The 17,031-nt window shown below is 40.0% G+C and overlaps 1 protein-coding gene across 1 annotated transcript; it reads right to left on the reverse strand.

Moving 5' to 3' along the window:
* Positions 1-553: 553 nt before the first annotated feature.
* On the reverse strand, positions 554-10,689 carry LOC141617859 (pentatricopeptide repeat-containing protein At4g35850, mitochondrial). Its single transcript, XM_074434994.1, has 13 exons — positions 10,561-10,689; positions 10,334-10,472; positions 10,078-10,240; positions 9,149-9,214; positions 8,932-9,029; positions 8,487-8,604; positions 8,197-8,406; positions 4,349-4,425; positions 2,693-2,786; positions 2,409-2,474; positions 2,251-2,328; positions 2,037-2,138; positions 554-912 (listed from the first exon to the last, which is right to left on the reverse strand). Exons 1-13 carry the CDS (start codon positions 10,583-10,585, stop codon positions 823-825), a joined length of 1,326 nt encoding a protein of 441 aa, XP_074291095.1. The 5' UTR covers positions 10,586-10,689; the 3' UTR covers positions 554-822.
* Between the last annotated feature and the right edge of the window lie 6,342 nt (positions 10,690-17,031).

Consider the following 17,031-nt stretch of genomic DNA (forward strand, 5'->3'; position numbering starts at 1 on the left):
GCTAAAATGCATGCCAAGTGAAAGAGTATGTACAAGGTGGTTGTTATTAGGGGATCCACCAAACCCATTCTTTGTTGTTGGTTTTCATTGGAACGGTTCCCGTGCGCGAGTGTTGTCCATGTTGCTTAACGCCCATTTCTCATCAATGGTTCTTGAATTTTGATCCATTAAACCTTCATGCTGGCAATAGAAGATAGCATTCCATTTTTCACATCAATGATAGCACCCGCAATATCATCCGCAATATGTAAAAAAGGTCTGCCAATAATGATCGGAATATGCAAATCTTGCTTTCTTTGATTAAATCGCAGAAGCTAGGTTTCAGTTTAAAACAATCATTTTTTAAGATCATTTTACTTTAAAACCAAAATCTTTAACCAAAGTTGCATTCATGTGAGCCGTTATATGTAAGCGGTTAGTACTCAATCCTTCGTTCTCATGATCCGTTCTCCTAAGATAGCCCGGAAATAACCACTCCCTCCATCCATTTACTTTTCTTTTTGGATTGTCCATCTTTAAACTTCATACCACATCTTGCATTTTGCACCTCATATTGCCTCATAAAAATTCATTAAAAATATCCTGAAAACTGTAATTGCTACCTTAATTTAGACCTTTTCTTATGAGTTACTCTACTATAGCTTAAACGAGTACAAGATAGTTGCATCGTAACTTGCTAACAGCAGCCCTAAAAAATCATTAAAAAATACTAAAAACTCGTAAACAGCAAAAACGTCTTAGAAGAGAGGGCAAAACAATCTGGTTCATTTGTTGTTAACGAATTCCAAGTGTTCTCCGAGACGACGACTTCTTGAATGCGTTTTAAGGCCGTCTACCAAGTCTTGATCGAAGGTTACCAAGGACCTCGATGACTTTAAGCAGCCGGGGATCATCTTCAGGTATTTCACGTCCCTGGTAGATTAATAGTAGAAAATGCAGACATTAAGCGCATAAATAAAAAGCATTAGAAAGGTATGATATAGGAAAGGGAGCAAAACATGTTACTATGGATGTTCTTCACCAAAGAGATGTTCTTAACAAACAAGTTGATTCAGTAACGTACCTGAGTTCCCCGTCTTAGACTGAGCTTAAGGGTTGCTTAGTTCTAAAGTTCAACCTATCCAAGAACTGGTCATTTTTTACTACTTCATGCATGAGTATTTAGTCTTTTATTGAGGGGTAATTCAGGAGTATTTTGTCTTGTATTGAGGAGTAATTCATGGTTATCCCAATCAGGAGGGAGCTGAAGTTTGCAAAAAAGAGAAATCACAGGAGTAACTGATTAAAGTGTTAACATGAAAAACACTTGCCCTTTGTTTTAACTTTTGAGTATAACTTGTGGGGAAGGAAGGGGAGGGGATCCATTTCATACAAAATCTTTTCAATATCAATTTCCGGTGGTTATCGTAACACCAATCCATTTGACTAAATACTCGTGCATGAAGTAGTAAAAAATAAGTCCTTACCCTGCAATTTGTGAGGGACATTGAGGGGATTCAACATATCCGAAATTTCTAAACTGATTTTCATATGTAAATCAAAGATTTTTAGATACTATTGGATCATATGTTCGCATATTCGGATTTTTTACTCTCTCCAAATCTCCATCTTCTTACAAAGTCACCTTCCCAACATCATTACTTTTTTACCACCTCACTCATCCAAATTCCCTCCCCTAAATATTGACATCCCTAACACCACAATTCCCTCGAAGATGCACAACATCCCTCCATCCTATCACTCTTCCTCCACATTTGCATCTCTCTCCCTCATCTGGTCAACCTCCTTAGATTCGAAACATGAAGGAATTGCAGATTTACACCTTCCCAGGGAACAGAATTTCAAAAGCTTGGATACCTCGGTAACAAAGGATTTGGACGACATTGTTTAAGAACACGATATGATAAGCATAGCTTTGTGAAGAATATTTACAAGGTCACATGTAATTTCAAATTTTCATCCAAGTCACTAGTTGATACTCCTGCGCCAAATAAAGCTTTCATAAAAGGAATGTGTAACAACATGCAATAACTTACTTTTAAACCTTCGTAATATGCTTCCACAGCAGGCAGAGCAGGAGTGATCCTTTGAGCTTCCAACAGGTCCCAAAGATAGTTTGCTGTGATATATCCACCAGTCTGCATATTGTAACAAACTAACAATGAAGCATTTGCATTCACAATGAAAAAAACAAAGTAGAGACCCCAACAACAGTACATCCAAGGCGAAAATAAATAAATAATAACCAACCTTTTCATTAGCTGCAATGAACAGGAGATCACTACCCATTTTTGGGTTCAGTGAGTAATTTCTTGAAGTCATATTTACCTGAAATAAAAGGGGTAATATAGCATGAAACTCAAGTGAAAAGTAAATAGTACTTAAAAAGTAAGGCATAAGTAACATACCAGTGTATCATAAGCAAGTTGCATACCCTTGGAGGTATAATCTAACATTGCTCCTTCAATAAGCGTCTGTAATTAAAATAAATAACTTGGGTGTCAAGATAAAAAGCTAAATCTCATATTTCTTTCTCACTACAATCCAAACGAAGGAGATTGAAATATAACATTTTCAACGAAGATATGTTAGCACATAAACGAATAAAATTAAGAAGTCCCAAAATATTGCAAATATGTCGTGTTGACTAAAAGAATATATGGTGCCATTTGTACAAAGTTCAAACACTTGCCTGAAACAGTTCAATGCCACCTATTTTTCCGGCATTCATATAATCTTCAAATACTTGATACCCACGATCAAGATTTCGTGAATGCAAGTAGCACCTGCTCATTAATGATACAACAACGAAAAATATCATCGTTCAGATTGACTGGACTGTCTACAAGGAAAGATCCAGAACCACAGTCTAGCAAGGCAACATTGTAACAAAAGAAGAATGTGAATATCAACAAGATACGCATACATTCTTGTGTACTTCTATACAGCTTTAAAATTAACAAATTCTCGAGAAGTCGTTAAATTACCAATATCCAGGAAGCAAAACCATCAATATTGAAAAGAGATTGGGCAAAGGGTATATTTCTTATCAATATAAGGCGGCTAGAAGAGAACAAAGAAAGGGTACATGCCACACCATACTGAAAAGAGATTGGGCAAAGGGTAGAAGAAATTTACAAAACCACACCATACTGAAAAGAGATTGGGCAAAGGGCAGAAGAAATTTACAAAACTACGCTGATAAGTTAGGACTCATGTTTATGTTGGGAGATCAACTATAGAGGCAGTCTTATGGGACAAACAATGGAGGTCTAAAAATTTCTCACATGTACCCTTCAACTATTTGTTTTTCTAAGCTGTAACCTTTATTTGTGCCAAAAAAACCAACTATCCATACTTCTTCGCTGAGTTTTAGAAAAAGGTAAATGTTTTTCATATTGATCCTCTTTACGAGATGGTTTGGAAAAAAAAAAACTATGCTTTCTAAACTCGTAGCCGGGAGTTATTGACAGTTATAGTTAGTCAGTTTTTTCTCGCTGAATAACTTTGATAGGCCATAACTCTAGGCTAAGATTTTTAAAGCGGTGATTTTTTTTTTACCAAGTTGACAATCTTTACGAGATTGATTAACGCTTTGTGAACTCGTAGCCAAGTGCTATGGACAGTGGTTTTTTTTGCCAAAAAAAACCCTTAGGAAACGAAATAATTCAGAGGTACAAATGAGAAAATCCCAAAAAAAAAATGAAAACATTTCAAGAAAGTGTAAAGACCTCATCAACAAAAGATTGAGTATTTGAAGTGTTTCCAAGCCGATTCTAAGGTTAAGTGCTTTAGGATTGGCAAGTTCCATGTAGAGCCTTGCTTATCTCACGGCTCAAGCTCACATTGGCTTGTGGACACCCCTAAACAATATCTCCATCAAAGAATAAATGCAAGAAATGTAATGCGTAGGTGTTTGACCATGTTGAACCAACCCACTGATAAGGATAGACCTCGGAAGCTATTGGCTGATACTATTGTTTTACGAGCCATAAGAACAAAGTTAATAATGTTTGGAGAACTAATAGTTTAATTTTTCAGTGTGTCGCTAGTCAACACAATGCAACACTTCACTTTAGGCAACATCAAATATATATATATTTTCACAAAACAATCAATGTTCGACACTCTCTCACACTTGTGTCAAGACAATTACAGAGTTAAAGCTCAATCTTAGTGACATCTTGGTTTCCTTAACTCCATATAAATATGCACCGTCTGATTCGCATTACGCTAGGGGTTGAGCAAATATGGTAACCCAAAGTGATTACCATCAAAATCTAGACAAATAATTTAATCAACTTGTTGAAGTCGTGACAAGTGGTACTTTAGGCCATCAATCCTTTACCTCATTATCTGCATTGTAATGAATGCATCAGGACTTCGTCCGTCATTCTCAAGCTTCTTCAACAATGATTCCATAGCCTGCCACAACCATTACACGTCCAAAGTCACTTATAGACATAAAATACATTCACACAACAAGAATCAAAAAGGATTCTTACCCAAGATAAAATAATGTTAGATTCATTTTTAACGTTTTCATCACTAATATATGGTAACATATGCATGAAGAAGTAGCCATGTTATGATACTGGGCAATATATCATCACTAATATATTACTCCCTCCATCTCACCCATTTTTTTACATTTACTTTTTCACATTTGCCAATGTACATTTTGTTTTGCTCGTATCTTTATTTACATATTATTAAAAATTATAAAAAATTTATATTCTTAATGTATTTGTTAAGACGATTCAAAAAGATCTTACATAACTATATTTTATGTTATGTATTAGAAATTATATTAGAGATTCTCTCCATTCATGAATAGTGCCAAAAAGTAAATGTAAAGAAATGGGTGAGACGGAGGTAGTATACATTTTGTTCATCACTAATATATTAAACTATTCACTTTATTGGAAAGTAAACTGAAATAGGGAAAACACAAAATATGACGGCATAACAAAATATCCATCTCTCCACACTGTTGCAGCAAGCAGAAATACAGATCTTCCCAGCCTTAACAAATTTAGGCTTGTAAAAGAGAAATATGTAGGGATAAGCATTGTGTATGCTAAGTCTTAGTCATTGACAAACTACCTATCTGTCCCACAAGTCTGAAGAAAATTTTATAAACCATGTGTTAATCGCATCTCTTGCCCTCTGCAACAGTTCATTCTATGCTTGCAAACAAACTTTACAAATACACCGGTTCAACTCAAATATGCGGCAAAATACATTTAGCAGATTTTAGTAACGGGTTTGACTATCAATTAAATTAGTAGAATTAAGAAAGGGGGTTTGGTAATTAGTAGATTATACGACAATTAGATTGTTTTCATGTACAAATTGAATATGTTGTTACAATAAGTAAATTCCGACCAATATGTTGTCAGAATATTGCCGTTTACCAAACACATAAAATTAGTAGATTGATAGGTTAAACTACTATTTAAGCCGGAATCTACATTTCACCCAATATGTCGTTTACCAAACAGGACCGTGGTCCGGGGCATGGATTCAGGCATGTGAGTTATCATGACGGCAAGTTTTGTCAAATACTACCTTATATTTTTTATATGGGTTCTTTTGTCAAATTATACCTTATATTTAGGTTATTAGTAAACAATCTTCATTTATTTATTGTTTTATGCTACGTTATGTTTCATTTTTTGTCGCAACACTACCAAAGTGACTATTCCGGCAAAAAAACGAGTTTCTGGTCTTGACTTGTTTTTATTTTGTCAAAAGCTACCTTACTTTCTTCATTTTTCACCCAAAACTACCTAATATTCTTCATTTTTTTCAAAATACTACATGACTTTGTTTTTACCCACCTTTCGACTTAATTCTTCTTTTTCCTAGATGTGATTTCCTTCCTTATTACCAATTAAAAATCAACATCAACTCGAAAGATCATTAATTATTAACAATCACAATTGTAGAAAATTAATTTGAAATGGTTTGCAAAGTCTGAAACTACTACACCCATACTCTTTCCTCCACATTGTCCTCTAAATTGCAATATTTTCTCCAATCCTAAGGAACCTCGTCGTTTTAATCACTTTTATACCTTGTCATTTTAATCACTTTTATCCATGTTTTCTAGAGTCTTCCTCTACCCCTCGTATTCGTATCCGCTCCCCAATCTTCAACTACTAACCAGGGATCAAGAAGTCTTTGTCTCACATGCCCAAACAATCTTAACCCATTCTCCATCGTCTTATCCTCTATAGGCGCATCTCGTACTTGTTACCCTAACCACCTTATTTGTGAGTCGATCCTTCTTTGTACATCTACACATCCGATGTAGCATATGCATCTAGGCCACATTCACCATTTGAACGTGACACAAAGGGGTAAAGCACATATAAAATAAGAAACACTGATGAATAGCCTTCAAGCTAAATCTGATCATGAGGGCGTATTTTTCTATTGACTACTATGACAATATTTAAATTGATAAAGTTGTCCGTGTGCCACGTAAATCAACCACCTTATCACACTAGACCATTCCTATAAATCAATCCATTTGACAAGCATTAGAACTAATGTCATCTAAAGCACCAACATAATATTGATGCAATGACATTGAGGCCCTAAAATCATACATCCGCTATGCCGGACATCATATATATCAACACGAGTGCTTTCACTATGCTAAGGATTTTCACCTGTCATCCCCATTGGAGCTCTCTGCCACTTGCTTTGGTTCTTCAATGTTCTTACCTTCTCCTTGTTTAACAACCTACTAGTTTCACTCACATTTATTTTATTTCATTTACTTTTTTCTGTGTGTGCGCGACAGGGTTACTGGAGTCGCTCCCCCCCCCCCCCCCGGATCGCGAATTGATTCAAGGGAATCAATTCGTTATTCATTTTTGTCTGGTCATGTTTCATGATTGCGAAGTAAGTATTCAAGTGTTGTACTAGTGATAGACTAACAGAAAATGAGGCCTGTTTTCATCATATGTTATTTTTAGTAAGCTCGTTACACTAACGTATTAATGTGCATCATGTCTAATTTTGTCGGAAAAAACACACTAGTATGAAAGTCCCAAAACCTTTTTGTTAACGATAATGAATTATAGGTGTCAATTACGGAGTAATATATATTTGATAAAGTTATTAAGAGATGGGTAATACTCGGTGATAGGATTCGAAATCCGTCAGCAACAAATTGCACTCTAGTCCCATGCAACAAGATATGTGAAATTTAAGGTAGTACTAAATAGGGCTCATACAATTGTATGACATACACACATTGATTTTCAGAAATATCGGTCACATAGAAAGCATTTGCAAGCAAGGGAAACAGAAGCAGCAAGTTGGCCGCAAAAGAAGCAAATGTATGGAGTTGCCATGGGTGGTGCCAAGGGTGGAAGTAACATAAACCCGTGGCCACATCCTCCTACAATCGGTTTCCCACCCATGACAACAGCCATGCACAATGATGGCCACTCTTTTAGACCATTTAATGTATGGGGACATCCATCCATGGACCCACATGCTAGGATGCCAATAGGACTTCACTAATACCCACAAAATACACCGAGAAAATTGAAGATTGTGCCTCTGAGTTCCCCTATGAAGCTTTTGTTTAAAAATTTAAATGCAGATGAACACATTTTTGAATGAATTATGTGAATTGAGAATTTAATTTTTTATTTTATTCGTTATGTACATTAGGTGAATCGATTCGAATTAGTGAATTATGATATCCTTTTGCGAATCGGATTCGACAAATTACCGAACTATAAATATTGTAATACTCTAGCTAATCGCGAATTTGAATTACGAAAAAGAATCGAGCGAATTATGAATCCTGGTAACGATAATGCCAAAGTGGATTCGAATGATGATTCATGTTAGGCGACCTAAAATCATTTTGAGACTAAAGCTGTCATTGTTGAATCCCCATTGGAGCTTTGACGATCCTGAACATAGGTTGTAGGTTGTGACCACCAGCATAGAAATAAGAGGAAAAAGGATGGAGAGGCTTGGAAGGGTTCAAGAGATTTTTACCGTACAAGAAATGTAACTAAGATTAACAGCTTCGGTAAAGCTCAGGGTTACTTCGATGACACAACTTATCAAGTATCCGGCAGGAAAACGCGGGACATAATGCCTCATGCCTCATCTAGATATATGGAAAAAGAAAAAGTAGGAACAGAATGGAATTTGATATACCTCCACATTGCAAAGATCAGCAAGTGCATTAAAAGCAGCATGATATACAGTAAGCCGCTTATCTATAAATCCTCCACGCCTATGCACATATTCTGCTGTGGGCATATTGTACAACTCTTCCAGTGCGACACCCAACATAAAGTTTTCAGATGTGGCTCCTACGGTCTCTGCTGATGACCATCCTTTGGACTGCTCAACCAACTCAAGAATCTTTCAAGGAAAAAATTAAGTCAGTGAAAGTAGAGAGAGCTCTTTATAACCTAGGACCATATAGGATTGTCAGTGATTACTTTAGCAGCTGTATCATCTGTTATAGGGGTCTTGTTCTTATGTGCAGCAATAAGACCAGCATAACAAAACTTGTTTAAGCCGAGACCAGCGGCTGTCATATCACGGACAATAGCGTGCCTGAAAACAAACTTGACGGTGAGATATACAAGGCCCAAATAAGGAATTAAAACATTTGGCAATCGGAAACATATCATAAACATAACTAGGGGCCCCTTAAATTCATTTTCAAAAATTGTTATGCCATGTAATCAACCAGAACAAATAGCATGAAATACAACTAAGTAATGCGATAAGGAGAAACAACATTCAGTATCCTCTCCCTGACCCAAAGGCACATGGCGAACATTATTATCACAGCAGTTTTCAGTTTCCAGAACATGAAAGAAGAAAAATTAAACAATCGGTAAAATAAGGCAGAGAGCGCCCATGAGCAAAAAAATATACACTCGATCTATTCTCCCCGTGACTGCACATGCATTAAGCAGACAGATGTAGGTCTGTCCAGTTGGTTTCACTTCACTCCTCTTCATCTCTTCCAATATCTTCAATCAAACAAAAAATTATGTCATTAAAACAAGCTTTAATGGCAACAATTACACAATTGAATCTACAATGCACAATGTATTTATAAGAAGGTACTACAGTCACAGGTAAAACGTACTTGAATAGCATGTTCTGAGTTCCTGGATTTCCCACAGGTTGAGATCAAAAAATTGTAAAGAGCCACCTAGCAGAAGTTACATTGAATCACCCAAGTCAAAAAAAATAAAGAAAACTCACCAAGTACCAGGTTCAAAATTGTTTATAGGATTTCATTCAGTATTAGAGTCAGAAAGAATAAAATGTTCTTTTTATTAAAAAATACATGACAAAAAGCCACCATTGCATGAAAGGATATATACAGCCACACAACATAGACTAACCAGCATTAACCTATTAACCTAGCAACGAAAAACCTTCACCCAGCCACCAGACTACATGCATACACTTCTACGGAAAGCCTACAGCAACTTGCTGTGTGTTGGAGGAAGCTGTTGGCGATTAAAAATAACTCACCAAGCTTGTTCTTGGATCTCTGCTCCTTGACTCCTTCATACCTTTATTTGCTTGGTTGAAGAAGACAAGTTGGCATGCCGATTAGCAGATCCGGTACAGAACCCGTATCGGGATCGGTGTCAGTAGGGCTGAGTCAAGTTAAACACTTACTACTACCTAGAAAAAGTTGTGTCTAAGCAACCTAGCTCGTGAATTCCCTTACCCCTTGTTTGGATAGAGAGATTTTGGTGAAAAGGGTGGAGTACAATTATTCTTGTTTAGGTTAGTAAACTCGGTTCTAGGAAAATAGAAGGACCCAACTGCTCTCCTACAAAACGAACTATAATCCATCCAATAGAAAAAATTTAAAAAATTAACATGGTTGCTCCACTTCCCTTTCCTTCAACAATTGTATCCAAACAAACCATTAGCCCCAAGGGTAGCAAGAAAATTTCCCTCCCGCAGGCATAATCAAAGGGTGAATATTATTTAATTATATAAATTAGTTTGAGGGTAAAATTTCAAAAAGGAAGATTAATATGGATGTGAACATACATCAGGGACCAAACCCATAGATTTCATTTGATCCTTAAAGAAGAAAGCATCCTGCAAACGCGAGCCTTTCATAGTCCCAGCAATCAAAGAATGAAATGTATCTCTAGTCGGTTGTACCCCGTCCAGCAACATATCATCATAAACATCTCTCAACAGAAAATACCTAACAATAACACCACATAATTCAATCAATTCAATCACTAATCTGATATCGAATAAAAGATTCCTGCATCAATTCCATTAATGAAAGATGTACCTCCGTTGAGCTGCGACGGAGCCGACAACAGTGTTATATTCGGATAAGTTATTGGCGTAGTTTCTTCTCAAATACTCCTCCTCGGATTGAGTTGAAAAGTAACGCAATCTCGGTGCACGGAGAAGAGTTTTCCCATGGCCTGTGAAAGTGAATGAATGAATAAAAGAATAAGGAAAAGGAAATGAGGATGAGTTTCAAAGGAGGCGACTGAAGAACGAGGAAGATACCACGGATTGATTGCAGAAGCATCATGCTTTCCGACGAAGACTTTCTCTCTCTCTCTCTGTGTTTTTTCTACTCCCTGATGTCACTTAAACCCTTGGGAATTTGGGATTGTGTTTGTTCAAAATGTTTTCATTTTCAGTTTCCACTTGCTAAAGTATAAACCCTACCGGCTACCACCACTTCGGATTTTGTCGCCTCTCTTAGACCATCCCAAGCAGGAGGTCACCTTAATCGGGTCACCAATATTTTTATATTTTTCCTTCTAATTACACCTAATTAATCTTGACTCATTTTCACTTTCTCAAGCAGAAGGTTGTAACCTAGGTCATTAACCCAAAAATTTTCCAATTTCCAACTTTTCCAATCATTTATCACATTCTCTACCCTACCAATATTTAATTTATATATTAATATTTAGGGAAATTCTCATTTTTACCTCTATGTTATGGGCTAATCTCACTTGTATCCCTACTTTTTAGAAAAGCCCACTTATACCCTTCAATTTACTAGTTATTCTCACTTATACCCTTCAAGTATAGAATACCTCACTGACTTTACTTTTAAGGAAAGTTCACACTCAAACATCATAATACTAAGCACCAACAACTAAGACTTTAAGTGAATTCTCGCTTGTCATTATAAAGTGGGGAAGAAGTGTTAAGTACCCTTACGTACGATGTTAAGGGCTATGTAAACAATATGATACTTTAATTTAAATATTTGTTTTCTCTCCAACAAACATCGTTTTTTCCTCCAAATTCATTTTTATATGCCTCCACTTCATCTTCAACGTTCATCTTTTACCCTTTTACCACACTTCATCCTCAATATTCATAATTTACTATACTTAGGGGTATATGTGAGAATAACTAGGAAGTTGGAGGGCACAAGTGGGCTTTCCTGAAAAGTAGGGGTATGAGTGAGATTAGTTCATATCAGAGGGGTACAAGTGGGAATTTCCCTAATATTTAGATACCAAATAGAATTTGAAATTACAAAAAAAAAAAAAAAAAAAAAAAAAAAAAAAAAATCACCACAAAAAAACAAAAATAATGGAAAAAAAAGGAGAAAAACCTACCAACTAACTTACCATACATGTCTTTCTAATTTCCACCTACCAATCTCTTTCTAACTTCTATACCAATTTCTCAGATCTATTATCCTCTTCCCATTGATAATCATCAGGTAATACCATGGATTATCCTCAGATTTATTATCGAGAAAAACCTTCCCATTTCTTTTCTAAACAATTCATCCCCAGGTCTATTATCCTCTTCCCCAAATCATTCATCTCCAAACTAAAGAACTACCATGGATTATTAACAACACTGCCGTCACCGTATTCATAATCATCATTTTCGCCAGATTAAGGGTTTATTTTCACGAGATTGATGAAGGTGATTTCTTCAGACGACTGGGTTTCACCATCAACAATCAGTTAACCTTCAAGACTTCAACAAGTAGGTAAAATCTTGTTTTTTATTTTCTTCCTTGACTTAGCTATATTCTTTTGATTATTTACTGAAATCATTTTTGCAAATTTGTTAAGTCTGATTTTGATTTTGTTGTCGATTTTAAAATAGGTCAAAATATATCAAAATTGAGTTCATTTTGCAACAATTAAAAAATAAAACCTTTTTTTTATATGCTCATATTTTTTTATTTCAATTTAAGATGTAATTCAAATTTAATTTATAAATTGATTGGTTCTTCTTTCTTCTTTTATTTTCCGCGGAAATGGCAGGGAGGGGCTGACATTTGCTTTGGTTTGTCATCTTTAATTGTATCCAAGCAATCAGAAGCTGCCACCTATCGGGTCACCAACAAGATTACCATTCTCAACTCAGGGTCACCAGGTGACCCTCAGTTATTCAAGGTCACCAAAATCATCTTGTTAATCCTAGTTTAAGGAGTCATTAGCGTGACCCGACAAGGTCACGACCCAGTCGGTGACCTTACTTGGAGATGGTCTTATATTTCCACGGTTTGTGTCATCACGTGCCCCCAATTTTTAAGGCAAAGCCTTAAAATTATTGTTCCGGGTGTAATTCCAGAGCAGGATTATGACCACTTAAGCTTGTAGAATGATGTCGTTGCTTGTCTCTTCCTTTCACTCTCTCCTGTAAAGATGAACAAACTGAGAGCTCGGCTTGGTACCGAGCGTACTTACTCCGACGCTCAAGTCAGTAAACTTAGAGAGATAAGTTGTGTGTTAACTTGGCAAAGTATATTGTAGAGAGATAAGGGAGTTTATACCAGATTTTCGGTTAATATTCAGATCCTTTTCTCAATGAGAGAAGTGGAGTATTTATAGACTTTCACCTTTTGTCACGTAGTGGCCAAGTGGCCAAGTGGCATAGCAGGTGGAAAGACCGTTTTACCCTCGGCCGAGAGACCCATGACAGGCCGGCGGGCCTGGTTGACTCCATGCCGAGGGGACTGGATGTGAGTACACGGATATGCCTCTCGGCCGGCTAGTTGCCGATCCGAGACCCAGTGACAGCCGACGGGCTTTCCGGTTAGGGTCGTTAATATGTTGACTTGTTGTCTTTTAGCTTTGACCTTGCTCAATATGTTGACTCGGTCAGCGGGTGTAGAATATGCCCCATCAATTTGCCCCCAGCGTAGTCTATGCCGTTGTATGGACCTTCAATGTGTGTTGAGCGTATTACGCGCATGTCGAACTTCTTCCTCGGCTTGGTTACATTCAGGCCGTACCATATCCCCCTCCACATGGTTGTGTAATGGACATCTAATGTGGAAAAGAAAATGGCGCTGGCCGAGACCAAGGTTGAGAGTGCCGTGTGCTTTTGATTGCCCCCGGCCGCGTCTTTGTCAAGCTTTGTTGATCGGTGGCCGTTAGCAAGTAGATACCAAGGAGCGTGTCAAAGAAGATTTGTCACTGTATGTCGATTGACATTCCGTGGTTGCATGCTTGACACGTGGCACAGTCGATTGGTGGACGCTTCATGGGCTTTGCTCTGATTGGTCCACTAAATGGGCTTTGCTCTATAAATAGAGCAGTATGCCCCTCATTTTGACCTGCAAACTTCTTTTTTTCAAAAAATTTCCTCTCTCTAGTTTTCTTCGAAGCGTTTCTTTCTCTCTCTAGTTTTCGAAGCGTTACTCGGCGTAACACTTTCTTTCAAGGTAAACAAACAAATTCTTCCCCAACTTTTATTTGTTAATTAATTGTTGCCACCATGTCCGCTGCCGATGCTCGCCTTGTACCTCAACTCGGGGCGAACCGCCGCATCCCGATGAACGAGGCATCTTTGGTTGTCACCCCGATAAGGTTCGGGGGTCGCTTGTCGCCTTCTCCTGAAATTGATGAGAAATTTTTGGAGGATTTTGATGATGAGGAGGAGGAAAAGACCCATTCTGATGCAGAGAGGCCGCATTTCTTGTGGCACGGCGAAGCCTGCTCGATTAAACCCGATCGTGTTTGGTCGAACAAGTTCGCAAGTGTCTCCGGGCCTGAACTTTTTGAAGACCATTACTCCTTCGGCAGGGGGTATAGAATTATTATCCCTGAGGGTGATCAGGCGGTCTGTTGCCCTCCCGAAGGCTGTATCGGCGTGTATATCAGACATCTGGAGTATGGGCTCCGATTTCCTCTTAATGAACACGTCGCGGCCATAATCAAAGCCATGAATGTCGCCGTGGCACAACTGCATCCGTTGGCCATTAGGACGATTATTGGCTTCGTATGGCTTTGTCTTTTTAAAGGGGAGGCCCCTACGGTGAACCTTTTCCGCCGGCTCCACCATCTTCTAGATCTACCCTAGGCGGCACGGGTGGTACGGCGTGCTGACCGAGGGTTATGTTACCGTTCCAAGCTGACATCTTGCAAAGACTGGAAGGGGCGGTGGGTATATGTCGAGGTTCCGGAGGACTATCCACTGCCCCGGTCCTTCCAGCGTCGCGTCAATTTGCGGTGTGAGAGTCAGGGGGAGCATAAAAGATATGTCTTCCGTAATAAGATTAAGATGGACGCCAAGAAGGTCTATCTTAAGGACGACGAAGTGCGGGCAATGAGCTTGTTCGAGGCCGAGAGGGATGGCACGCCGAAGGGATGGATGCCTCCGACGCAGATCGTCCTTCAATACGAGCCGCTTTGCCACGTCGGCCTCATACCGGCCCTCAGCCAGGGTGAGTGGGGTTGGTGTGAGGCCCACCTTTGCTTTTTATGCTTCTGTATTTGAGCCTTGTTTTACTTCCTTTGCTTAATTGTTGACTTTGTTTCTTGCAGATCGATTTGGCCGGGATCTGTCTGTCTCCATCCTAAACAAGTTGGGACTTGACCAGGACGGGAGAGTTGTTGAGCTACACCCGAAGGCCGCGCCGCGTGATCGCAGACTGGCCCCGCACGAACTCATGGAGCAGGCGTTGAAGGCAATGGATGTGGGGGCGACTCAAGCGGAGATTGGCGGTAACGTGCCGCGCCGGAGACCAAAAACAACGTCTACGGCGGCTACGACGTCAACCCCCACTCGATCTCCAATCCCCGTAGTCCAAGAGGATAAGGTGGTCGTCAATGTTGACGAGGACGTCACCGTTCTGGAAGGTCCTCCTCCTTCAAACAAGAGGAAGGAAGTAACGCCTGCTGCTGCTGTTACCGAGGCAGGGAAAGAGAAGGGGTCAGCCGGCCCTCTGTCCAAGAAGGCTAAGACTGGTACGGATCTAACCCATGGCTCGGATTTAGCAGGTTCTTTAGGCATTCCTGATGACAGGCTTTCTGATATGTCAATGAATGTTGACATGGATGCTTTGTCTGGGTTTTTTATAGATCAGCCGTCGCCGGCTGTCGTTCTCACTGAACGGCAATTGGAGAAGTAGCCTGTGCAGACGGGCGATAAAAATGTCACCGCCGACTCCTCATCCGAGAAGGTTTCCCCTGTTCAGCTCAGGGCGGACGGCATAAGGTTGGCCAAAAGGCTGGTGAAGTGGGCTGAGCTAGCCGGCACTCATCTTGTCGAGCAAGAGAAGCTCGTGGCTCAAACTGTCCCTATGCTGGAACGGCTTAGGCTTGAGCTTGCCGCTGCTAAGAAGGAGGCCGAGAGGACGAAGAAGGACTTCCTGGCCACCATGAAGGACTTCCTCGCTGAGTGAAAGCTTAAGAGGACGCCAAGAAGGTGGTCCTGGCCGAGAGAGCCAAGGTTGAGGCTGCGTTGGCTGATGCCGCTAAGCTGCGGGAGGAAAGAAACAAATTTGAGGGCGGCTATAAGGCCATGGTTGAGCAGAGGGAAGATGGAAGTCTCTGCATTCGGCCGAGGCGAAGGAGCACAAGGGCACAAAGGCTATCCTTGCTCAGAGGGAGAAGGATATTGAGATGCTGAAAACCGTCATCATCCCCGACATGTGTGCCGATGCACGGGACCAAGTCGAAGATGCTACCAGGGGATGCGATTAAATAGCTCCTTCCGAAGGCACCTTCCCGTGGCAACATTTTGTGTGCTTCGGATGAGAAGGCGGCGTCTTTGTGGAGGCAAGGCCGTGGCCGATGCGAAGGCGCGAAAGGCTCGGGAAGCTGCGCCAAGGCGGCCCAGGATGATAAGGTGAAGGAGGCCAGAGAGGAGGCTGAGAGGGCAAAGGCAAGTGAAGATGCCAAGCCGTCCTCCGGACCGCCCACGCCGTTGGTGATCTGCCATCTCTCTGCGGTGGCGAGCAAAGCAACAAGCATAGGGAGACGGGCGGTCGTCACAGATTCACCCGGCCCTTCGGATGACCGATTGTTCGGGGGCCAACTATTGAGCCTTTCCTCCCTGCCATCCTTTTGGCGCTTCATGTCTTAATGTTGTAATCTTTTGTTGTTCCTTCTTTTTTGTTAAACTTTGGTAGGTTGTGTTTAGGCTATCCCTATGGGGACGGCCGTCGACTTTGTTTTGCCTCACTTGTAAACATTTTTAATAAAGTTTGTTTATTTGCCTTCGGCTTGGCCGAGGCTTTGATATCATCCTCCATTCAGTTGTCTTCTTACGTTTTTAAACATATTGAGCGCTTTTTCGTTTTTACCTTTGGCTTGGCCGAGGCAGTTAGATTGCGTATCTCAACTGTACTTCAACGTTTTTAGCATATTGGTCGTGTCCTTTGCTGCACCTGAACAGGCCGAGGTAGCAAGGTTCACGTTTCCCAATCTGCTTAGCAACATGTTGGCATATCGGTCGCTTCCTCCTCCACTCCCGGCTTTGGCCGAGGCGGTCAGATTTACGCTTCCCAACTGCTGTTGTAAACATATTAGCATATCGGTCGTTTACCCGTCACTCCCGGCTTTGGCTGAGGCAATCGAAGTTACGGCTCGACTGCATTCGTATCTATAGACATATTGATCGCTTCCTCTGCCATTCCCGGATTGGACGGGCGATCGATTTGCGTTTCTCAAGCTGTACTTATACGTTCTTAAGCATGTTGGTCGCTTTTATGAGTATCAATCTGCATTTGTAGTGATCGCCGGCTTTGGTCGTGGCGTCTAC

The sequence above is a fragment of the Silene latifolia genome, chromosome X (genome assembly GCF_048544455.1).
Source record: "Silene latifolia isolate original U9 population chromosome X, ASM4854445v1, whole genome shotgun sequence".
NCBI classification, from domain to species: domain Eukaryota; kingdom Viridiplantae; phylum Streptophyta; class Magnoliopsida; order Caryophyllales; family Caryophyllaceae; genus Silene; species Silene latifolia.